This window comes from Plecotus auritus (genome assembly GCF_963455305.1).
Source record: "Plecotus auritus genome assembly, chromosome: 4".
NCBI classification, from domain to species: Eukaryota; Metazoa; Chordata; class Mammalia; order Chiroptera; family Vespertilionidae; genus Plecotus; species Plecotus auritus.
The window spans coordinates 89,150,038-89,175,328 of NC_137775.1; the positions used below are offsets into that span (position 1 = coordinate 89,150,038).

The 25,291-nt window shown below is 36.9% G+C and overlaps 1 protein-coding gene across 2 annotated transcripts in view; it reads left to right on the plus strand.

The window, feature by feature from the left end:
- Positions 1 to 25,291, plus strand: part of SUPT3H (SPT3 homolog, SAGA and STAGA complex component) — a gene marked incomplete at its 3' end in the record, with an annotated part of 513,397 nt that overhangs the window by 344,558 nt on the left and 143,548 nt on the right. For both annotated transcript variants that reach the window (XM_080664742.1, XM_080664741.1), the window contains exons 4-6: positions 2,811 to 2,897; positions 5,741 to 5,831; positions 15,064 to 15,203. In XM_080664742.1, coding sequence (XP_080520868.1) covers positions 2,811 to 2,897; positions 5,741 to 5,831; positions 15,064 to 15,203 — 318 coding nt within the window. The remainder of the gene's footprint in view (positions 1 to 2,810; positions 2,898 to 5,740; positions 5,832 to 15,063; positions 15,204 to 25,291) is intronic.

Here is a 25,291-nt window from a genome sequence, read left to right on the forward strand (position 1 = left end):
TTACTGGAGCTTAAGTGTAGAAAAATAAGAGAGATAAACAAGAAACATAATGAGAATGAAGGCATATAGGGAAATATGTCAGTCACGCTTCAAAGACCACATTGAAGTTAGATTGGTCTTAAAGTATTTCTGTACACTATCATTTCTTGCATATTTTTTTATTAACTAAATATATATTTTTATTATAATAAAAAGTATAAGTATACTATTATTTCATATTATTTTAATTACTGACTTGCTACAGTGAATAAGAAAGTAAAACTTGTATTTATTTTCAAGGATTAAGAATTTGAGGGATTTTTTTTAGAATACAGAATCAACCTTTTGTTTTAAGCACTTGAAGATATTAAGAGGGTTTTTTTGTTTTTTGGTTTTTTGGGGGGTTTTTCTGGTTTTGGTATTTCCAAAGCTGCTCACCCATGTTTTAAGCTTGTGTTGTTGAAGAGGAATTTCTTTATTCTTTCTGGTAGATGTAGAGAAATATTTCTAGAAGTAAGCTAATGGGTAATACACACTTTAGTGTGATCATGTAATTAGCTAATTAAATTGCTCGCCTCACTTAGAAAAAAGAAGAGATCAGAGTTTGGGAGAGGTAAATTTGAAACAAGGGTCACATGAGGGCCAGATAGGCTTGGTGAGTAACACAATGGTAGCTTTCAGTCTGGAGGATTCACTTCACAGGAGTCCAAGGCGTATTAGTGAGAACTAGCGGTACTAGTGCTAGTAAGGATTCTACCTTAGGTGAGGGAAATTAGCAAATGGGGTGGATGAAAACTAAAGGTAAAGATTTCCTGCTAATTAACCAAGATATAAATTCCTGATCTCTACAATAGTTGTGTACTGGTTTTGAAAAGATGTTTTAAAATGTCTAACTCGCCCAGCAGTGTGCTCAGTGGTTGAGCCAAGAGGTCACAGTTTGATTCCCAGTCAGGGCACATGCCCGAGTTGTGGGCTCCATCCCCAGTGTGGGGCGTGCAGCAGGCAGCCGATCAATGATTCACTCTCATCAATGATATTTTTATCTCTCCCTCTCCCCCTCTGAAATCAATGCAAATATATTTTAAAAATTAAAAAATAAAATGTCTAACTCTTTGTCTTTATTTTCTCATTTTTCCTACTTAATGTTTGTAAATGAACATTTTTGAGAGTGTTATAAATACAGATCATATAGATGTAGTGTGGATAAATAACTGACTAATTAATGGTAAAGCTGTTTAGGGATATATACTTATCCCGACCCTTTCTTAACATAGTAAAGTTACTGATATTGTGTAGTACTTGACAGCGCTGCCTCCTGTTCTCTGTATGTGTACAGACAAATGGACATTGAGTCCATATTGTTCTTCACACTGATTGCATGTATTTTAGACTCTGATAGAAATGTTTTTATTTGGAAAATACACACATGTGTATACATATTTCCCTGGTACTCTTCCAGTTTTTAGAAAAAATGTTTAAATTTTCCTGCTGAAAACATTTAGATTCTTTCTGAATAAATACATCATCTTTTTAAAAAACCTTCCCCCAAGATTTCTTTTTAAATGGTTCACAGTTAAATTTAATTTTCTATATTTAGGTAGAATTATGTTTATATGCCAACCACCAGTATCCAGGAAGTTCAGTGGTAAGGTTGACACATAGGGAGTTTGTAGTCTATTTTGTAGTCTGTGTATTTAGACAAGGTTTGAAGCTTACTTAGAAAAATCGCTTAAACATTCAAGCAGAATTTCTTTAGTACAAATGCTCTATTTGATTTCTTATAATTGTTAAGATAACAGTGTGTCACTTTATAAAGATTAGTTCTCAGTAATATGTGTTAGATTTATTCCTTTCAAAGAATGGTGCATTCAGAAACAGCTTTTATATGTAAATATTTTTGTAATATTGGATAGAGTTGGTTTGGTGCAATCACGATGGTGTGATCAAGTTTGAAAGAAGTTACAGGCACATTTTGTAGAGTTTTCTGCAGCATCTTTATTTTTTTCAGCTGGATGTATTTTATGTTCCTTCTAACTAATCAAAATAAGAAAGTGAATGCCTGTGCCAAAAAATAGGACTATCATTTTTCACATTCTTTTCTTTTCCAGGGCATTTTCAAGTAAGATTGTGTTTCTATGACTTCTGAATTCCAGAAAACTCCCGACTTTGTAGATATAAGGGCCCAGATGAACATTTCAGGGGGACTCTAACTTTTCATGCTGTATGTTTTGTGTTGTGCATTCCAGATACAGTTAACTTTTTGTGTGCATGTGATTAGTGTGGAAAGAAATTAATGCAGTCCCGTATTATGATTTATGGACTGAATCCTTTGCCCACTGAAGACTTGCCAAAACTAAAACTATTTTTTTTCCTTTGGATATTAGAAACAGCTACTGTTTTTGTTGATCTTTTAAAGGTCTGAATGGGCCTATTTCAAATCATACCAGCATGGGAGTTCAGATTAATAATATACTTATTCAACTAGTGATACTGAGTGAAACCATTGCTCACATGGATATGAGGATACAATTTCATAAAATTATTTTCAGGTGTATTAATGCATTTCTGGAAGCTGCATGTGATTTTTCTTTTGCATGAAAGAAATCAAGGATTTCTATTTATTGTATCAGTTATAGGTGGGCTTATAAGTTAATTTAATTGCATTTTTTATACCTTAAAACATAAGACATTTTACTTTTAAAAACAGTAATGTGATGGCTGAATTGTTCCCCAAAATGTTTAATTTAATGTATTTTTTCTTTCTTGAGACATCATGACTGCCATGTATTTAATTTATATTGAGAAAAATTCCTAAATTTTGTTGTTTTCAGTTACACCAAGCTGCTGAAGTTTCTCAGCTCCGGGGAGCAAGGGTAATATCTGCTGAAGATCTTCTGTTTTTGATGCGCAAAGATAAGGTAATCTAAAATGTTCTACTGAATTAAAATGCAATGTTTGATGCTTAACTATACTTATATGAGGAAACTAAATACCCTTTTTACATAGCTTTCAAATTGGTATCATAACTATTGAATTGGTATTTTAGTCTTCATAGTTTGCATGACAGAATGGTTTACTATAAAAGAATTTATTTTTTTTTAACATGGGCAAAGGCATGTATGTAAAACTATGTTGACAACTAATTCTCACTTATCTGTACACACCTATTTTGACATGTTCATTGCCACATAATAGTCATTAAATATTTACTGTTCTGTTAAGTGAGTGGCATATTTACTTTTCTTCTAATTTTATACAGTATTATAGGCTTTCAGAGAGTAATTTTTTAGCTTGAAATACAAAGTTTATTCTGTGACACTAGTTTATAGGAAAAAGAAAATCAATCAAGATGTATATTCCATTAGCATGAATATATAACATAATGTCTAGGGTTTTTTAATACTTAAAGATCTACTTTTATTATTCTTTGAACACTGTTATAAAAATATCTGAACTGGTATTTACATGTCTAATTTTGTCATAACTCTCTTCCATGAGTAGCTAGTTGAAAATATTTTATAAAATTTTATGGGTTTTAATACGTTTCATGTAAAAGGTACATGTTAAAATATAATCACAGTGTGTTTGACAGATGTAATTGTAAATGAGCAAGCAATGCCTTGTTCCCAATGTCAGTCCCATCTTTCATTTCTCCACTGATTTTTCCTTTTGTTATACTCACCCATTCCTCTGCCACCATTTTTGTATGCTTGTGGCTCTGTTTTTTATCAAAAGTCTTCCCAGTTTTTAGTTTAGAAAACCAGTATGATTTAGTTGAAAGAAGCACTTTAAGACTCACACAATTTTAAGATTATATGATTAGATGTAGAAGATGTAGGATTTTTTTGCAGTGGAGGTTTCTGCCTGGGGTAAGACTCATGCAATTATATCTAGAATGAACCAAACACAGAAGAACTCACCAGGATTCTGGTTGAGCAATCTAGACAAAAATCTGATTACTGTGTTGGTTCTGGAACTGGATAGGAAGGAAGAATTCAAAGAGATCATGAAGAGTCAAAATAGGCAGGATTTGGTGACCATTAAACTTGGAGGACTAAGGAAAAATAGGCTTACATAGCAGTGGTCCTAGGAGGAAGGAGCCGAAAGGTGCTGTTGGCAGAAATGAGGGCCTGGAGCAGGGGTGGGCAAACTTTTTGACTCGAGGGCCACAATGGGTTCTTAAACTGGACCAGAGGGCCGGAACAAAAGCATGGATGGAGTGTTTGTGTGAACTAATATAAATTCAAAGTAAAGGAGTGGAGGGGAGAGCAAGAGAACCGGATAGAACAGCCGGATCCGGCCCGCGGGCCGTAGTTTGCCCATGGCTGGCCTGGAGCCAGGATTCCCTATGAAGGCATCTGGGAAGAGGGAGTTAGCAGAATGTATCTAGTCAAGTTTTCCTTTTCATTGATGGAGGTGAAGAGGCTAGCACACACACAAAAAGTCCACATTGGCACGTTTTCCTGCCTTTGGGGAAAGTAAAATTTTAAATCCTATTGAAACGTCAGGAGCATACACTAATTGACAATGCCCTTTACTGCCCAGTGGGACTCTTAACCAGAATCATTTTAGCACCTGAGAACATAGCTATAATATTATAGTTGCCATTGTTATCATCTTTCTCCTTAAAATAATACTTTTATTTATATGATGATATTTTCTAAACAGAATTTAAAGTAGTTCACAGGAGTGATGTAAGACAAAATACAATCTAAAGTACTGTACAAAATCAGCAGAGAAAAGGATAGCGAAAGACCTGTTTTTTTCTTTTCATGATTTCAGTTTATATAAAGCAGTATTTATTGACTGTCTATGTTTTACATATTACACGAGGCAGATTATTCCTCACAATAATCCTGTAACATAGGTAGTTTACTTACTTTGTAAATAAAGAAACTAAGGTTCAAAGGTTATCTTTTACCTGTGACCCTGCTAAGCTCTAGTAGCAAGACTAATTTTAACCTCAATTTTTCTAAGTATAAAAAGGAGATGATTATAGTTGTCTATATCTCAGGGCTACTGAAAATATCAAATAAAATGCATGTAAAAGAGCTTTGTAAAATGCAATAGTTTTCAGCTGTTACAGTATCTTAACCTTAAAGGTCAAGAACCAATAATAATACATTCCAAGTGTAAGCACACAACAAATTACAAAGTATTTGTAAGTTACTTTTAGAGCTAAGCAGTATTATGGTTTTCTAATAAACCTAAGGAAAGCCATCATTAAGACCCAACTATCATTAATCAGCTTTGAGTTTTATAAAAATATGTTTCTCATATTACTGAATGTTTTCCAGAAATATAAACCAGCTCTTTTAAATAAAATAAAAGTCTCAGAGAATAAAAAACAATAAAAGGAGAGTGCATGCCTTTTTAAAGCAGTTGTTACAAACTCCTTGTCTGGATTGTTTATAAATCATTTAAAAAAATAAAATAGCTTTGTATGGAGAGTGTGATATTTCTCACAGTCTTCAGAAAGAATTTAAGGCTCTTTATACGACCAAAATATAAAGGTAATTATTGTAATTCTGGAGCATCTGTATACTTGTAAATGAAAAGTGCTTTTAAAAATACTTGTGTTTCAACTTTTATGTTTAATTTGTGACTACATTTTTTTATTACATAGTATTATGCTGGGAATTGGCGTATTTCCCCCAGTGATTCTGGGGTACTACTTTATTAAATTTAGTTATTAGTCTTTACTCAGTAAAGTGAATATATGTATAAGGTTTCTTATTTACTGATTTCATATTTTTAATAGAAAAAACTTAGAAGACTGTTAAAATACATGTTTTTCCGAGACTACAAATCAAAGATTGTCAAAGGCATAGACGAGGATGATCTTCTTGAAGGTAATCTAAACAAAACACTAAACTAGAACAGTGACACAGGAATGCTGGAACTCACATTTATGCAATGTCAATGAAGGTATTCTAGTCAGAGTAGAATATATGTACTTCTGTTAAATAATGTAGTTTAGAAATTATCCAAAATTTTATTTAGTTGACAGCTAATTCTTATCATTTTCTACTTATATGACTTAATAGTAATCTGGTATTTAAATTCTGTCTTTTAATAATATGACCTGCTTTATTCAGAATATCATGAAACTAAGGAAATTGTGTTGATTTAAAACATTGTTTTAGCAAGCATAATTTTTCTCTAGTGGATGTAGAGAACCAGACCTATTATGTCTTTGAAATTGATACATATTGGTTTTTCTTAATTTATTATAGAAAGTATCTGATATATTTTATGATGTAAAATCACCTTGTTTTGTGTGTATTTCTATGCTGTTTGAAATCCGGTAAAAAAAACTAATGCAGAGTAGAAAATTTTCCTTATCTGATTTTCCAACTCAATTCTTCGTTCTGGAATATTTAGAAAAAATATTAATGTTGCAGAATCTAACAATGCTAAGCCAAAATAGATAATTACTAAACAATGCTATTGAATTAAAATAAATACAGTTGACTCTTGAACAACATGGATTTGAATTGTGGGTCCATTTATATGCAGATTTTTTTCAATAAATAATATAAATGTATTTTCTCTTATGATTTTCTTAATAATATTTTCTTTATCTAGTTTATTTTATTGTAAGAATGCAGTATATAATATATATAATATAAAAAATATGTGTTAATTGACAATGTATGTTATCAGGATAGCTTCCAGTAAACAGTAGGCTATTAATAGTTAAGTGCTGGGGGAGTCAAAAGTTACAGGTGAATTTTTGACTGAACTGTGTTTGGTACACCTAAACCTCACATTGTTCAAGGTTCAACGTATATTATGTTTTAAAAATAATATATTTTGGATTTAACACAGTGACTGCATAGTGGTATTTATTGCTGACATATATATATTGATAAAGTATCTAAACAAACTCTTCTGGATTAAGAATTCCAGAAAACTACTCAAAACCAACTGAAGAATTAACAGACTTTGAAAGAAACTACTTTCATTTACCCTCAACAAATCAGCAATTGTAATATCCATGCAAAAAAAAATATTCTCATCAAATGTTTAGTCAGTGTTGTCTATTTAATATTCCTGAAATTCTCATAGAATTTAATTCCTGGAAAGTAGTTCTCCAGATTAATTTAAATGTTCCCTTTTATGAAGAGCATAAAGAGTACAGATTTGAAGTAAAGTAGATTTGAATTTCAATTAATCCCCATTCTCTGCTTCCTCTCTGTAAGACACTAAGGGTCAGTTTTCTTATTTATAAGTCAGAAATTATACCAATTACCATGTGTAATTATTATGAAATTTCAACCTAATGTATGAAAAGCTCCTGATACATTCCTGCTGCTGAATAAATGATAGCTATCAATACCATACTTTGAACATCACAATGCTCAGAATGGTAATCAGTTGCACCAGCATCGTCATATCAGTTCTCTGTCCTCTCTTATTAATTTCAAGTATCTCCTCTTTATACTCATTTAAATTTTCTTATTTTGTGTGTCATATAAAATTTTTTAAAAGTTGATATAATGTATACAATACACTATTTACTCAAGTGAAATACATCTACTGAGGTGGGATTTGTATAATGGTCATGTGAAGAGTGTGGTTCTCTTCCCCGGTGAAAGACGTTTACCTAGTGAAAAATTTTTTAATTATAGTTTAAGTTTTGTTTGTTTTTTTTAGTAATTGTCCTAAGAGCATACAGCAAATGAAGAAACAAACACATGTTCAAGAAAATCTTCTAAATCTCATTAAGACCAGTGAGTCTGTTGCTTTTGAGCCATGACCTACTCCCAACATCCCCCTCCTCCCAGCCTATCCTGCCACCCCATCTCAGTATGATAGAAGCTTTACTATGGGCAAGTGTGGCCAAGAACACTGGACACCTGCTTTTCCAGCTCCCAGTCTAGGGTAACAGTTTCACCCCAGGAAGGGCAGGAGGTCAGCATCTCTCACCTCTGGCTCCACGTTGCAGAAGCTCTATTCTAGGCAGGCATAACTACATGGACTGGAGCTTCCTCTCAGCCTCTATTCATAGGGAAGTTCCACCGCAGACATAGCAGGCTGAGAATTCTGGGCCCTGATCGCCCCCACCTTAGCTTTCTCATAGGGAGTAAAGATCCATGTCTGAAGGGACAAGCCTAAAAGACAGAATTCCCATCTTTGACCAACTCCCGATTCTTGAATCCAGGATAGTTTCTCCAGGAGACACTGATTGCTGTTTCCACCCCCAGCTCCAGTATAGTGGTCAAAGATTCTGCACAGATGGAAAGGCAGGACAATAACTGGACAGCTCTGCAGCCCTCCCTAAGGGGACTGACTAGAACAGAGCAGGTAAAAACAGTGGAGATCCTTGTGGTGAGCAATTAAGAGGAAGCTGGTAATTTCTTGATACTAGTTACAACAAGCATAAATAGTGCATAAGCTAAAAGTTTAACAGAGGAAACAAAGGAAAGAGACAGATAAGAAGTGTCCTCCTGGGATCAGAGCAAAACTTAAAAGCTGACAGTACCTTAACTCTGCAAAGAGGCCCAGCATTATGTAGATCATTCTGTGGAGCAATCCATGCTCAAGAGTATTAACAAAAGCAATAGAGCAGTCAGCCAGGAATTAGTGGAAGTAACAGCTGTTTGTGATATCAGTAAATAGAGTCAGACCAGTCAGTAACTTAGTGGGGAGATCAGGAAAAGTGAAAGCCAAAGAGAAATTGACTAAAAGCAGTCATCCCTGGTAAATGAGAAGACTGTTTGTATGCTCAAGTCTGTGCCTCTGAGGAGCAACTTCTGAGGCTGCACACTAGGAGGGAAAGAGATTGTATTGAACTAGTTCAGCCATCACTGAGCAAATAAACAAGCAAATGATGACAACAAGCCCCAGGCAGGGAAGGGAATTATTATCTAAGTTGCTGCAATATACTACCTAAATGTAGTATACTACTCCATTTTCAACAGCCGTAATAACAAAATACTAGATATGCAAAGAAATAGGTATGTGTGATCCCTGAAAGGGGTTGGGGAGCAGACAACACAAAAGGCCCAGATGTTGGACTTGGAGACAAAAACTTCAAAATACCTATTATAAATATGTTCAAAGAACTAAAGGAGACCATGTTTAAAGAACAGAAGAAAGTATGATTGCAGTGTTTTATAAAATAGAGAATATCAATTAAAAGTTAGAAATTATAAAAAGAAGCTAATGGAAATTCTGGAGTTGAAAAGTATGAAACCAACCTGAAAAATTCAGTAGAGGGGCTCATGGTAACTTTGAATGGAAAATATTTGAAGAAAAATAATTGGTGAACTAGAACAGATTGTTAAAGATTATGCAGTCTGAAGTACCAAGAGAAACAAGAATGAAAGAAAATCAAGAGCTTCAGAGAAATATGAGACACCATTAAGTGAGCCAACATATGCATAATAAGACTACCAGAAGGTAAGGAAAGAGAAAAAAGAGCAGGAAAAAAATTTTCAAAGAAATAATGATGGAAAAGCTTCCAACTTTGATGAAAACTATTAATCTATGCATCCAAACAGCTCAACAGTGTCCAGGTAGGATAAACACATAGCAGTCCACACTTAGACACATTCTAGTAGTGTTGAAAGACAAAGGCAAAGAGAAAATCATGAAAGCTGTAAGAAAAAAGCACCTCATCATATACAACAGAACCCTAACAATATTATTAACAGCTGACTTCTTATTAACAATACTAGAGGCCCAGTGCATGAATTCCTGCACAGGTGGGGTCCAGCTGGCCCGGCCCCACTTGGGGGATTGGAGTCAGGCCTGTCGGGAGGAGGAGACGGCAGGAGGTTGGCTGGCAGGCCCACCCTGATCAGGGCCCAATCAGGACTGGGCCAGCTGGGGGGAGGGGCCACGGTCCTGCCACCTATTGGGGTGGGGGGGTTGATTGGGGACAGGGCAAGCCGTGGGGAGGGGCTATGGGCTAGAGGGCCAACTGGCCCTGCCCCCGAAAGGGGCTAGGGGAGGAGCCGTGGGAGGTTGGCCAGCCAGCCCCACCCCCGATTGGTGTGGGGGGGTGATTGGGGGCCAGAAGCCTGGGAGAGGGGCCATGGGTGGTTGGCCTGCAGGCTCTGGCTCTGATTGGAGTTTGGGGGGGCCGATCGGGGACAGAGCTGGCTGGAGGGAGGGGCCGAAGACTGATTGGGCTGGCAGGGCCATCTGGGTGGAGGGGCTCCAGGAGGTTGGCTGGCCAATCCCACCCCTGATTGGTGTAGGTGGGGCCAATCAGGGGCAGAGCTGGCTGGGGGCAGGGGCCATGGGGCGATTGGGGTGGTGGGGGGCTGATCGGGAGTGGCGCTAGTCGAGGGGATGGGCTGTGGGCAGTGGGCCTACTGTCCTCGCCCCCAATTGGGGTGGGAGGGCAATTGGGGGCCAGTGGCCTGGGGTAGGGGCCATGGGTGGTTGGCCGGCAGGCCCTGGCCCTGATTGGAGTGGGGGGGGTGATCGGGGGCAGAGCTAGCTGGGGGCCATTCGGGGGAGGGGCTGCAAGAGGTTGGCTGGCCAGCCTCACCCCCATTGGGGTTGTGGGGAGCAATCGGGGGGGGGGGGGTGGACAGGGGGAGGGGTTGCAGGCCAATTGGGGTGGGGCAGGCCAATCAGGGGCGGGGCTAGCCAGGGGGAAAGGCCTGCGGGGGTGGGGGGGAAGTTGGCCAGCCGGTCCCACCCCTGATCGGGCCAGTTTGTTGGCCACAGTGGGCATCATAGCAACTGGTCATTTGGTCATTATGGCGTTCTGGTCTCTGGCTTTATATATATATACTAGAGGCCTGGTGCACAAAATTCATGCACAGGAGGGGGTGCGTGTGTCTCTCAGCCCAGCCTGCACCCTCTCCAATCTGGAACCACTCGAGGGATGTCCGACTGCCCTCTCACAATCCAGGACTGCTGGCTCCGAACCGCTCACCTGCCTGCCTGCCTGCCTTATTGCCCTTAACCGCTTCTGCCTGCCTTCCTGATCACCCCCTAACCACTCCCCTGCCAGCCTGATCGATGCCTAATTGCTCCTGTGCTGGCTAGATTGCCCCTAACTGCCCTCCCCTGCCGGCCTGGTCACCCCTAACTGTTCTCCCCTGCTGACCTGGTCGCCCCCAACTGCCTTCCACTGCTGGCTCGGTCACCCCTAACTGTCCTCCCCTGCAGGCCTGGTCGCCCTCACCTGCCCTCCCCTGCTGGCCTGGTCACCCCTAACTTCCCTCCCTTGCCAGCCTGGTCGCCCCTAACTTCCCTCCCCTGCCAGCCCCATTGCCCCTAACTGCCCTCCCCTGCCAGCTTGGTCACCCCCAACTGCCTTCCCCTGCAGGTCTGGTTGCCCCTAACTGTCTTCCCCTGCCAGCCTGGTCACCCCTAACTGTCCTCCCCTGCAGGCCCGGTCGCCCCTAATGCCCTACCCTGCCAGCCTGGTCACCCCTGTCCTCCCCTGCAGGCCTGGTCGCCCTCAAATGCCCTCCCCTGCAGGCCTGAGTCCCCCGCAACTGTCCTCCCCTGCAGGCCTGGTCGCCCCCAACTGCCCCCCTCTGCTGGCCCGGTCACCCCTAACTGCCCTCCCCTGCAGGCCTGATCGCCTTCAACTGCCCTCCCTTGTAGGCCTGGTCCCTCCCAACTGCCCTCCCCTGCTGGGGTGATTGCCCACAACTGTCCTCCCCTACCGGCCACCTTGTGGCAGCCATCTTGTGTCCACATGGGGGTGGCCATCTTGTGTGTTGGAGTGCTGGTCAATTTGCATATTACCTATTTATTATATAGGATATATAGATAGGTCAGATAATAGTAGGGTTACATATTCAAAGAACTGAAAGAAAATATGTCAACCAAGAAACATGTTCAGCAAAACCTTTCAAAAATGAAGGCACAATAAAGATATGTCCAGATAAACAAAAATGGAGGGAATTTCTTGCTAGTGGACTCATATGAAGACTGCTAAAGGAAGTTCTTCAGGCTGAAAGCAAGTTGTACCAAATGACAATTTGAATCTACCCACCCATATATAAGGAAATAAAGATAACTATGTAGGTAAATATGAGACGATATAATTGCATATTTATTTTTCTTCTCAACTGATTTAAAAACAATTGTATAAAGCAATAACAATATTTATAATGTTGGGTCTGTAACATGTAGGTATGTAATATATTTGATATTAACAACATCAATGAAATGGGTGGTAACAGAGCTATATTGGAGTCAGGAGTGACACACGGTGGTTCAAATTGCAAAAAGAAATAGACTTGGTAAATAAATATATAAATATTTACTTTCTTTCCTAAAAGACTGAAACTGCATCCAGAAGAAATATAAAATCTGAGTAGACCTATGATAAATAGTTTGAATTAGTCGTTTAAAAACTTCCTCCAAAGAAAAACCCATGCCCAGATGATTTCACTGATGAATTCCAACAAATGTTTAAAGAACAATAATACCAATACTTTCTCACTCTACAAGGTCAGTATTACCTTATATGAAATTCATGCAAAGACATCACAAGGGGAAAAAAACTACAGACTAATGTCTTTTTTTAATATAGATGCAGGAATTCTCAACAGAATACTGGTAAATCAAATCCAGCAACATCGAAAAAGTGTTATACACCATTACCAAGTGGGATTTATCCCAGAAATGGAAGATTGGTTTAAAATGAAAAAACAATTTGTGTAATTCATCATATTAATAACATACCAGGTGTACCAGTTAATAATGAGGATTTTTTTCAATAGATGGAGTTACACATAGTTTATATATATACGATTTGATATGTATGCTATTTTGTTGTATTGACAACAAGCTTCAAAACTTCATATGTCAAATTTGCTGAAGGTGTTAATGTCATAGATACTTTTACACTTAAAAATGTCAAATTTCGTGCCAAAAAAAAGAGCATTTGCAGGAAGTTTTAATTCATTACTTTATTTTGAAGAAAAGTGCTGCTGAATACTTCGGGAAGCTTATGATGAACATGCTTCATCTCAAGATACTTGTGAACACTGGTTTAAATGCTTTAAAAGTGGTGATTTCTATGTGAAAGACAAAGAATGTCCAGGTCAACTGAAAAAGTTTGAAGACCAACAATTACAAGCATTATTGGATGAAGATGCATGTCATACTCAAAAACAACTTGCAGAAAGATTAAACGTTGCTCAGCAAACAATTTCCGATCATTTACAAGCAATGGGAAAGATTTTAAAGGAAGGAAAATGGGGGCCACATCAACTGAATGAAAGACAAATGAAAAACCGAAAAGTCATCAGTAAAATGTTGCTTCAGCGGCATGAAAGAAAGTCTTTTATGCATCGAATTGTGACTGGCAATGAAAAGTGGATTTATTTTGAGAATCCCAAATGCACAAAATCATGGTTGATCCAAGTCAACCATCAACATCGACTGCAAGGCCAAATTGCTTTGGAAAGGAGACAATGCTCTGTTTGGAGGGATCAGAAAGGTGTGGTGTATTATGAGCTTCTAAAACCAGGTGAAACCGTTAATATTGATTGCTACCGACAACAAATAATCAATTTGAACCATGCTTTGATCATGAAATGACCAGAATGTTCCAGAAGACACGCAAAGTAATTTTGCTTCATGATAACGCACCATCACATACTTCAAAACCAGTTAAAGACATGCTAAAAGATCTTGCCTGGGAAATATTAACCCACCCGCTGTATTCACCAAACCTTGCTCCTTCAGATTACTACTTGTTCTAATCGGTGGCACACGTACTTTCTGAGCAGCACTTCAAAACATATGAAGAAGTGGAAAATCGGGTCTCTGAATGGTTTGCCTCAAAACAAGTGTTCCCCCTGATATTTCCAGTACCCAACTGGCTCTATACATAGTTATTAAAATATTACTGACTATATTTCCTACGCTGTACTTTATATCCCCATGACTGTTTTGTAACTACTGATCTGCACTTCTCAATCCCTTCACCTTTTTCAAAGCTCTCTTGTGTATCTTCTTATACAGGCACTAATTCCATTCATGAAGGCTCCCCCCTCATGACGTAATTACCTTCCAAAGTGTTTACCTCAAAGTACCATCACATTGTTGTTTAGGTTTCAACATATGAATTTTAGAGGGGACACTCAGTTCACAGCAATGACCTCTGTCAGGTTGAGAAAGTTCCCTTCTCTTCCTAGATTGTTGAGTGTTCCTCTCATGAGAGACTTTTGGATTTGGGTAATTTGCCATGGGAAGGACATGAGGAAAGACTGCCATCTGCAAACCAGGGAGCAGGCCTTCCTCAGACACCAGGTCTACCAGCACCTGATCTTGGCCTTCCCAGCCTTCAGAACTATGAGAATAAATATTTGTTCTTTAGCCATCCAGTCTATGCTATATTTACTATAGCATCCAAAGTGACCAATATAGCCATCTATGAAAAACTCACAGCTCACATCATAATTAACGGTGAAAAAAAATGGATGTTTTCACCCTAAGATGTTGGGTTTTCTTTATTTGATATAAAGATATTTTATCACATTAAAAAATAATCTAGTTCATTCTCACTAATTTACTCACTAATTCAGACTGATACTTTAATGCATTAAACTTTATTAATTACCTATTGCAATATTGTAATAACTTTCTCAGACTTATGTTTTGCTTTTAAATAAGTATGATAGTTTTATCTCTTAAAAGAAAAATAATAAAATCTCATCCCTTTCGGTTTCAAATGTTTGCCACAGCAATGTGTATAATAATCTCTTCTTTTAATTTAATGGCTCAGTTCAGATGGGGTTTTTTAATGCCTTTGTTTTTGTTTTTAATTAGGCCTGCTATAACAGGATTCTTTTTCCAAATCTGAGAGCCTTTCCCTCTTTTTTTGGGGAGGGAGGGGGGTGTGGAATTTTAATCCATTAACACTTATTGTGGTAATTGATAATTTGATTTTCTTCTCTCAATCTTATGAGATGAATAAATGATTTAATTCTATAACACTTAACACTTTTATTTTTGATGCAAAAATTTATTTTAAAAATTATTTTGAGAAAATTCTAATTCTGAATTTCATATTCATTACTCAATGCATGTAATGATTGGTACTGATGTAACCTTATTAAACATTATTTTCTTTCCTTTATCTCCATGAAGACAAATTGAGTGGCAGTAATAATGCAAACAAAAGACAGAAAATCGCTCAAGACTTTCTCAACTCTATTGACCAAACAGGAGAACTCTTGGCAATGTTTGAAGATGATGAAATTGATGAAGTTAAACAAGAAAGAATGGAGGTATAGTTCATTCTTCTCTTTTTACATTAAAGAATAACATTGCAGTTCGCAGTGCCTATGCTATTTGGTTCTGTTATTATGTTCCTTGCATGTCGTCTGAAATGCCTCAATCAGTGGTTTCATGTCTGAAGACAGTATTGTGCAGTGGAGTAGACTGGAGAGGATGTTAGACTCTGCCTTCAGAGTTGATGTGGAGAGAGGACTTCAGTTTCCTGTTTCTCTGTTTCCTTCTTTTAGTATAGATAGATTTCCCTGGGCTTCCTTCTTTTTTTCAGGATCTTAGTTTTACTGATATTTTATTCCTTAAAAGCTAATTCATGATTAGATATTTATTTATTTTTATTCCAAATATCCAGTTAGCTTTGTGAGCAAAGGTAATCCTTAACTGCATTTGTGTTGGAATATAGCGTGAAGAACTTTTTCAGGCTGTAGTTCCAGGCTATGGTTGGACTTACTAGCTAAGGTAGTATCCAGGGCAATTACATGCTTTATATCACTGTAACTCGAAGTTAGTGACATGTGTTTGGATTCCCTGGATATGTTTTAACAATGAATATGAAAATTGTATGCCTTCTATTTACCTCAGCATATCTATTCATAAAATTGTTTCCTTAAATACTTTGAGAAAATAAAAGTAATGATTGATTTCATTTGAATGCCATCCAAAATACAAGGCATTATCCTTATGATACTTATTATTATTATACTTTTACATGTTAAAAAAAAAAATCCCCATTTTCCCTTTTCTCTTTAAATTAGGCAAGAGAGGTAATTTCAGAACTCCAAAAGATCATGCTAAGTACCCACTTTATCATAGTCTCTATGCATGCTAAGAATATAATTATTTCATGTTAAATTTTGGAGGAAGTCCAATAGACATACATGGTTTATAAACTTTAACAGCCTTCTTTAAAGAATTAGTATGCTTAGATCAGGAACTGTGATCTAAAAGCAGTGTTCTTCTTAGGTATCAATTACCTTAGAAATGTGTGGTTATCTTGGTTTGGGACAACTGCAAATGGTTTTAGTTCAACTCTGCCTTGGGCCAAAAACATGCTCAGTTGTCCCATGCAGATGATAAACATATATTTCTGATGTCATTATGGCCTAAACAGGATATGATTGTTTAGTGGCATGGTTTCACTTATGACAGAGAGCAAATATTGTTTATGCTTTATTTTAAAAACATTTTTACATTATACAAATGGGCATGAAGGAAGATTCATTAAGGAAGAACTCCACATAAAACATTAGTAAAATTGAACAAGTAGCTTTTCACTCCTGATGGGAAAATCTCCGTGAACTAAGCCAATTGCCCAGAAGGGCATTCCCCAATCAAGGAGAAACACGGAGACATCATAGCAGGCTACTGTAGTCCTGGAAAGATGATGAGTCGTTAAGGTACAAGTTAGAGTCAATAACATTTCTGTCAATGCTGGGTGAAATAAGCTTGGGAATTTATGCAGTTTATATACCTGTAGTTGCATTATACATTACTTAGAATTAACCCAGGATAATAAAATATCAATAGTTGATAAAAATAGTTGCAATGAAAGTCAGCTTTATCTATATAATAAAAATTAGATTGGTAGTTTCTCTAAGCTTTATATCCTAACTAAAATCTTCTCTAACCAAGGTTTTTTAAAAAGAGCAGTTTTGATATTCTACTCCTCCAAATAACACAGTCGTACTGAATAAAAGTGCTGAACTTGTAGACATAACTGTAGACAGTAGAAAGTGGAACCGTTAAGAGCACAGGCCTTGCCTGCTTCTAATTTGACAGGTTATAGTTTCAAGCGTAAACCACAACTGTGGCAGTCCATATGAAACCACTTTGGACTCACAGACTGCAATCTCTTGCTTTTAAAGTGCAGTAGAATAATCAGTCCTGGCATCACTCAATGATTTAATTTTCCTCTAAGCATCACTTACGGTTGCAGAAACTTTGTTTACTACCTTCTCTTCTAGGATGTATGAAAATGGTAGAGATCTACCAGCAAAGCTTATTATTGTTTTTCTTTCTTTCTTCTTTTTATTTTCACTTAAGTGTAATTTAGAAGAGAAAAATTTTATAGACATACATAAAAACTCACTTGGGACCCTAGCTTTTTCTTAAAACATTGAGCAAGCATACAAAAAAACAGAGTTCTTTCCTTTTTTTTCCCAGCTGATTTCTGTGTGAATCTGGCTCTGTATTCCACTCAGAATTTATGTCATTAATATTAAGTATTATGTGATTTTAAATATAAAAATGTCTAAATTTTTATATCCATTTCTACTTGCTAGTTCATTATCATGATAGTTAACTTTTACACTATTTCTTTCTCTCCAGCACTAAATTTTTAATACTTGGGTGTAAGTATACTAGAGAGCTATGATCCGTGATCTCTGAAGATCCTTCTAAATTATCAAATAAAGATTAAATAACATTCATAATTGCTTTAGAGTATTTGAGAGACTGGGAAAGAGAAGCAGGGAAATGGTGGGCATAATAATACATATAAATACACTCCCCTCCAACCGCCTCTCATCCTCGCTTAACCCCACCTCAGAATGACACAAGTGTGTTTACTGTTTCTTACATTCTAAATTTTGAGATCTGATCCACTGAACGTCAGCAGTGTCAACCAAAGGCCAAGAAAGGATTGCTAAAAACTGCATTTGGAGTTTCTTAATGGAGGAACTGTGGTCACTCACAGAGGAGCTTTGCCTAAGACCCTGCTGCTCTTCTGCTAAAGAACCTTAGGAGCTTAAGTTTATTGCTCATCAAGTTAAATATCTGGTTTAACAAGCCATTAGATTTGTGAAGGGGACATAAAAATAAATGCTTAAAATTTTGGGTGAACTCTTACCTCTAACTAACCTTCTTTGATAAAAGTAAACAAGAGAGCCAAGATTGGAGCTCACCAGAGAGAGCAGCCTTTACACAGATTGTGGTGCCAAAACTCCCAGTGACTGTTCATCTTGTGTTTCCAAGTCAGAGGCCTAGTACTGGAGTCTAGAGAAAAAAACAGAATAGAATACATAAAATGTAAGGCAGCTTAAAATTTTTTTAAATGGAATAAAATCCCAGGTGGCCATCTGAATTTAACCTGAAGGGACTGGCCATAGATTTAAAAACACAGAGTTTCTCATAAAGGTTGAATAATCAGAGAAATTAGGTATATCGTTCAGTTATGCCCCAACTATAATGAGGTTATGATGATTTCCAGTGTTTTTGAGTCCCATTGTTATAGTTTTTGGACCTAAAGAGATTGGAAGACTAATTGAAGAAGCCAGAGAGGTGAATGGCTGCTGGCCGCGAGTTAGACATGCTTGCGTAGAAGTTCTACATCCCCAGTTTTTGAATTGTGTTCTTTCTACTATTCCTTTTTTCTACCTAGAATGAGGTCTTTTAAAATTATGAAGTTAAGTAAAATAGTATTCCCTTAAGAGTAAGAATTCAAGATAAGATTTATCATATAAAAGCCTAATCCCAGTAAGATAAATCTTCACAGATACCAAGAAATTGAAAAGCTTCAGTTAAAAACTAAAAGGTTCTTAAAAAGTTTAATATTTAAATGTTTATAGGATTAAAATATACAGAATTTATATACTAGAAAACTATAGTTCAAGATATATACATTATATATACAAATATACATATACATTTACATAAATATACTTTGCCTATATATGCGTGTGTCCTATATCTATAAGACCAGAAATATGATTTTACTAGATTTTTTTAATGTAAAAGTAAAAGAGCAATCAGAGGATATCAAACTCAAATACTAGTGGTAGTAATTTAGTTTACAGAAAAAAGAATTAAAAGGGAAAAGCTTTAAAATGGAATAAAATCGATAATTTATGTTACTAAGAGATGCTGCCTATAATGAAGATAGTAAATACAAAATGTTAATCATCAAATTCCAAGAATTGAAACATTCCAATCAAAAGAAAGCTTCTATTGGTGCAGGAGAGGTCAGAGAAATGCATTTGTTTGTACGGACTGGAACACAACATTCTCAGTGTTTAACAGATTGACTTGGGGGAAAATATAATAAAGATTTAAGATTTTCTAATAGATGCATATAAAACATTTTAGAAATGAGCAGCACTTGTTTTTTCTTTTGTTTTTTTTGTTAATCCTTACTCAAATATATTTTTTCCATTGATTTTTAGAGAGAGAGAGACAGAGAGAGAGAGAGAGAGAGAGAGAGAGAGAGAGAGAGAGAGAAACATCGATGTGAAAGGTCAGTTGCTTCACGCACACACCCCTGTGGATGGAACCTGCAACCCAGGTTCATAGCCTTGAACAGGAATTGAACCCGAGGCCCATTAATGCTCAGGCCAGTCCTCCAACCACTGTGCCATTCTGGCCAGGGCAGCAGCAGTTTTAAAATCTTACCCAGGTAACTCCAAAGATTTCATGGTGCTCTTTGGAGAAGGTGAGGAAAGGTTTGGTAGGGCTCTAGCCTCTAGCCTCCCCCTACATCTTCAACCAGAAGAACTTAGATTTTATATAATGAATCTGTATATCATCAATAAAGAAAGGTTTCATTATATTTTAACTGAAAATCATTGCAAAACACCATTATTTAACTGCCCAAGAGGAGTATTTCTCACACAAACACAAATTCCAAAATAGTACAAATTTATAGAGCAAAAAACCCAGAAAGTAAAAACAGAGGTAAAACAAACAGAACCCTAATTAATTGAAAATTTAAAAAGAAAAACAAACCATATAAGCAACTACTGGACCAATAACAAATAAATTAAAAATTACTACCACAGACTATTTAGATGATAATAGTAATGAGAATAGTACATATAAAATTTAATAAGTATGAACAAAGCTTTATTTAAAGGAGGCAACTTTTTAGCTTTTAAGCTGTTCATTACTAAATTGAGAAAATGAAAATAAACAGTCAACTAAAATTAGAAATATTACATCCAAATAAAAAGGAAAAATAAAAATAAAAGAAAATTGAGTTAAAAAACAAATTATTCAACTTACCAATTTAATAAATCCTTTGCAAAAATAAAAACTAACGTGGAATGAATTTATGACAAGTCTAAGTAAGCAAAGCCAAAAAAAGGTAGCTGCTAAAACTTAGTAATGAGTAAGAATATAGCCATAGACTAAGAAATTAATTCTTATATAACTATCTAATAATATATTGTAAATCTTGATGGAATGTGCTTTTTTTCAAAGAAAATATAAATTATTAGTTTTACTCAATGAGAAGTAGAAAACCTTGATACATCAATAACCTTGGAAGAAATGGTAAATGTTTTTGAAGTGTTGTTTCTTCAAAAATGTCTGAATCCAAACCAGTGTATGGGAGTGCTCTTCTAAATATTTATAAAACAGTTAAATATCATGCTATATAAACCATCTTAGAGCACAGAAGAAAAGGAAAACTCATTAATTTTTACAAAGTAATGTAATATAATCTTGCTTATGAATATGGATGCAGAAATTTTAAAATATTAGCAATTTTAATTTGATTGCATATATAATGGGTGATGTACCAAGACCAAACAAGATTTTTTCATGAGTTCAAGTATGCTGCAATATTAGAAAATATATTACTGTTATATACCAGATAATAGGTCAGAGGAGAATATCTATGATTGTTTTAGTAGATGATTAAAATGCATTGGATAAAATTCACTTCCTATTGTTTTTAGAATTTTCAATAAACTAGAAATAGAAAAGTACCTCATATTGTGATAAAGAATATCTCATGCAAATGAACAGACATCATTATAGTTTTAAAAACATTAAGAGTTTCATTAAATTCTAAAATTCCTACTGTTATCACTTTTATTTGCCAGAGTTCAAATTGCACTAGCCAGTAAAATAAAAGGCATAGCTATTGTTAGGAGACAAAAATTATCATTATATACAGATAATGTATTTTTATTAGGTGATTCTTGAGAATCAATCTAAAAACTATTAGAACCAATTAAAGTCCTAAATCATATAAAATGCTTTAAAAAAACAATAGTATTCCTCATATTTCAGTAATAGTAAATAAAAATGAAAAAGACAATTCAGTAAATTAATACAAGAAAAATTTATTTGGAGGTAAACTATATTAAGAAATGTAAGCAAAATATGGAAATAATCCTATATAATAAAAGGGTAATATGCAAATTGACCCTAACAGCAGAATGACCAGGAATGACCAGTCGCTATGATGCGCACTGACCACCAGGGGGCAGACGCTCAAGGCAGGAGCTGCCCCCTAATGGTCAATGCGCTCCCACAGGGGGAGCTCAGCTCAGCCACAAGCTAGGCTGACGGCTGGGAGTGCAGCAGCGGTGGTGGGACCCTCTCCTGCCTCCGTAGCAGTGCTAAGGATGTCCGACTGTGGCTTAGGCTTCTGGGCTGCTAGAGGGATGTCTGATAGCCAGCTTAGGCCCGATCCCCTGGGGAGCGGGCCTAAGCTGGCAGGTAGACAACCCCCTACTGCAGTGGTTCTCAACCTTTCTAATGCTGTGACCCTTTAATACAGTTTCTCATGTTGTGGTGACCCCCAACCAAAAAATTATTTTTGTTGCTACTTCATAACTGTAATTCTGCTACTGTTGAATCGTAATGTAAACATCTGTGTTTTCCGATGGTCTTAGGTGACCCTGCTAGCGGTTCTCAACCCGTGGGTCGCAACCCACAGGTTGAGAACTGCTGCTGTAGAGCCTAAGACCATCAGAAAACACAGATATTTACATTACGATTCATTAACAGTACGATTAATTACATTACGATTCATTAGCAGGCGACCCTGCTAGCGGTTCTCAACCTGTGGGTCACGACTAAGACCATCGGAAAACACAGATATTTACATTACGATTCATTAACAGTAGCAAAATTACAGTTATGAAGTAGCAACAAAAATAATTATATGGTGACCCCCAACCATATAATTATTTTTGTTGCTACTTCATAACTGTAATTTTGGAACTGTATTAAAGGGTCGCGGCATTAGAAAGGTTGAGAACCACTGCCCTACTGGTTCCCGACTGCACGAGGACACAGGCCAGGCTAAGGGACCCCCCAGAGTGCACGAATTTTTGTGCACTGGGCCTCTAGTCCTAATATATAAAAACCCAGGGTCTGTAATGACCGACCTCAGGCTTGACCAAACACCGGAAGTCAGTCCTGCAATCAGTGCTGGGTTGCCGTGGTGACCCAGCACTGACTGCCCAGGGGGCTGCGGATCAGGCCCAGAGAGAGAGAGGCAGGGTCTGATCCGCAGCCTCTATGGCATCTGTTGATCAGCCATTGCCTCTCTCTCTCTCTCCAAGCTTCGCCAGCAGCCACACCTCTGTTTCTTTCCAGGCCTCCACCGGGGCTGCTTATCAGTCCCACCTCTCTGATCAGGCTCAGAGATAGGCCCAGAGATGCTGACTGGCATAGAAACCGACCAATCAGGACCAAATCTGGGTGAACTGTGAGGAGCCAATGGCTGCCTAGGAGGTGGAGCTTTTGACACTGACTGGCATAGAAACCGACCAATCAGAACCAAATCAGGGTGAACTGTGAGGAGCCAATGGCTGCCTAGGAGGCGGAGCTTTTGACACTGACTGGCATAGAAACCGACCAATCAGAACCAAATTGGCTGGCAGGGGAGGGCAGATTGGGGCAAGATCAGGCCTGTAGGGGAGGGCAGTTGGGGGCGAGATCAGGCTGGCAGGGGAAGGCAGTTAGGGGTGATCAGGCAGGCAGAGGCAGTTAGGGGCGATCAGGCCAGCAGGGGAGAGCAGTTGGGGGTGAGATCAGGCATGCAGGGGAGGGCAGTTAGGGTCGATCAGTCAGGCAGGCAGAAGCAGTTAGGGGCGATCAGGTAGGCAGGCAGAGAGGTTAGGGGCAATCAGGTAAGCAGGCAGAGGGGTTAGGGGCAATCAGGCAGGCAGGCAGAGGCAGTTAGGGGTGATCAGGCAGTCAGGCAGGTGAGCAGTTAGGAGCCAGCAGTCCCAGATTGCGAAAGGGTGCAGGGGATCGGCCCTAAACTGGCAGTCGGACATCCCCCAAGGGTTCCCCAATTGGAGAGGGTGCAGGCTGGGCTGAGGGAACCCCCCTTCCATGCACGAATTTCGTGCACTGGGCCACTAGTATTTAATAATGTACTGAGATGTGAAGAGTGTATAATTGAAGAAACATTATTTTTCTGGATACAGAAACAATATTGTAAATGTCTGTTTCCAAAATAATTTATTAGTTTAATGTAATTTTAACAAAAATCTCAGCAGAATTTAAAGATCTATAAAATGATGTTAGAATTTATTTGAAATTATAAAAAGATAAGGATAACCAAGGAATTTTTATTAATGAAGAGTGGAGGGCAACATTCAATTTATCCTACCAGGTAGAGCATTCCTTAAAACTACTAACATAAAAATAGTGTAGTACTGCTATAAAACCCAACAAGCATCCCAATGAAGAAAATAAATGACATAATTAAGTATGTAGAATAATTTACTCACAATAAATTATAGCATTATAGATCAGTGAGAGAAAGATGCCAAATAGTGAGGTATCTATTTGGAAAGAAAAAAATAAAGATTGCTTCTAACCTTATACTTGCATAAAAATAAATTCTAGATAGATGAAAGAATTAGGTATAAAAAGTAATACCATTTAAAAAACAGAAACAAACACAGGTAAATAATCAATTTGGGGATGTGGGAGGTTTTTCTAGGCTTTCCTTTCTAGACAAGCTTTTCAAGAAATACTAGCAAGATGTTAACAGCTTACTGTGAGGTGGGGAAAAGGGGGAAGCAGCAGTGATCTATTTTCAAATAGATGTGTGAAATCCTGAATTAAGAAATTTAAGAGGTTTCTTTTAGGACTTTTGAGAGGCTTTTGTATGTAAATATGTATTGTGAATTTTTCAAGAGAGGAAATTGAATCTATTAAAATGTCTGAAAGGATACTCAGAGCCCAGTTTGGGGAGAGAGGGTATCACAAAGGAAAGACTAAATTTGAACACATAAAAATTACATAATTTCTGTATGTTAATAAAAAAAGACAAAAAGCAAACTAATGTAAAATATGATAGAATATTAATATATTTTCTTATATAGACCCTTTAGTCAATAAGAAAATAACATTTCAGTAGAAAAAATGGCAAAAGATATGAATGGACAAATCACAGAAGAAAGAAAAATAAATTTAAAAATATCTGCTTACTTGTAATGAACCACTGCCATTTCTGTTTATAAAATTGTCAAGAGTAAGGTTGGATTGGATGCACTTTAAGTGTTGGTAGAAATAAAGATTGATAAAAAGCAGAAACAAACCATACTATTTTAAAGTATAAATAGAAGCATTAAAGTATTTATATATTTCAACCAAATCAACCCACATTTGGTAATTTTTCTTTAAGAATATAATCAGAAATTTTGTTCACATGCACATTCATGTGTGCAATTCTGTTCATCACAGTGGTATTTATAATAGTGGGAATGGGACAAGAGAACCCTGTTTACCCAATAGTAAGGGAATGTATATATTCCCTCACACATAGAAATTCAGACTGAGGGGAAATATTCCAACTTATTAAATAACAGTGGTTGTCATTGGATGATGAGATTACAAGTAAATTGAATATGTAAATTTATGCTGTTTTGATTTTACATATTTATTGTTTATGTTATGTTTCTCTTAATTCTCAATTGATTTCCTTTATTCAAGTTTATTTTTTAGTTTGTCCTATTTACTTATTTTAATTTTTAAAGGTTAATTTGTTTTGCAATTACAGTTGACACACAATATATTATAAGTTTGGAAGTCAGTAGTTTCCCTTTGCATTTTTTTTCCTGTTAGAAGCATATAGTTTATATGTACCACTGCAGGATAGGCTTTATGAATCAAATTCAATAGGCTCAGGTTATGTAATTAAAGAATAGAGGAGTATACCTCTGCACAGTGTCAACAGACTCTATTCAGAGTTGTTATAATGATGTAAGAACTTTAAAATACCATTTTATATGATGTTTTTTATTGTGATGACCTAAGAGCCCTCTTGAAATTAAACAGAGAAATGTGCAAATTCAGGTACACAACCAGAAGTGGATTTGGCTTCAAACAGGGTTTG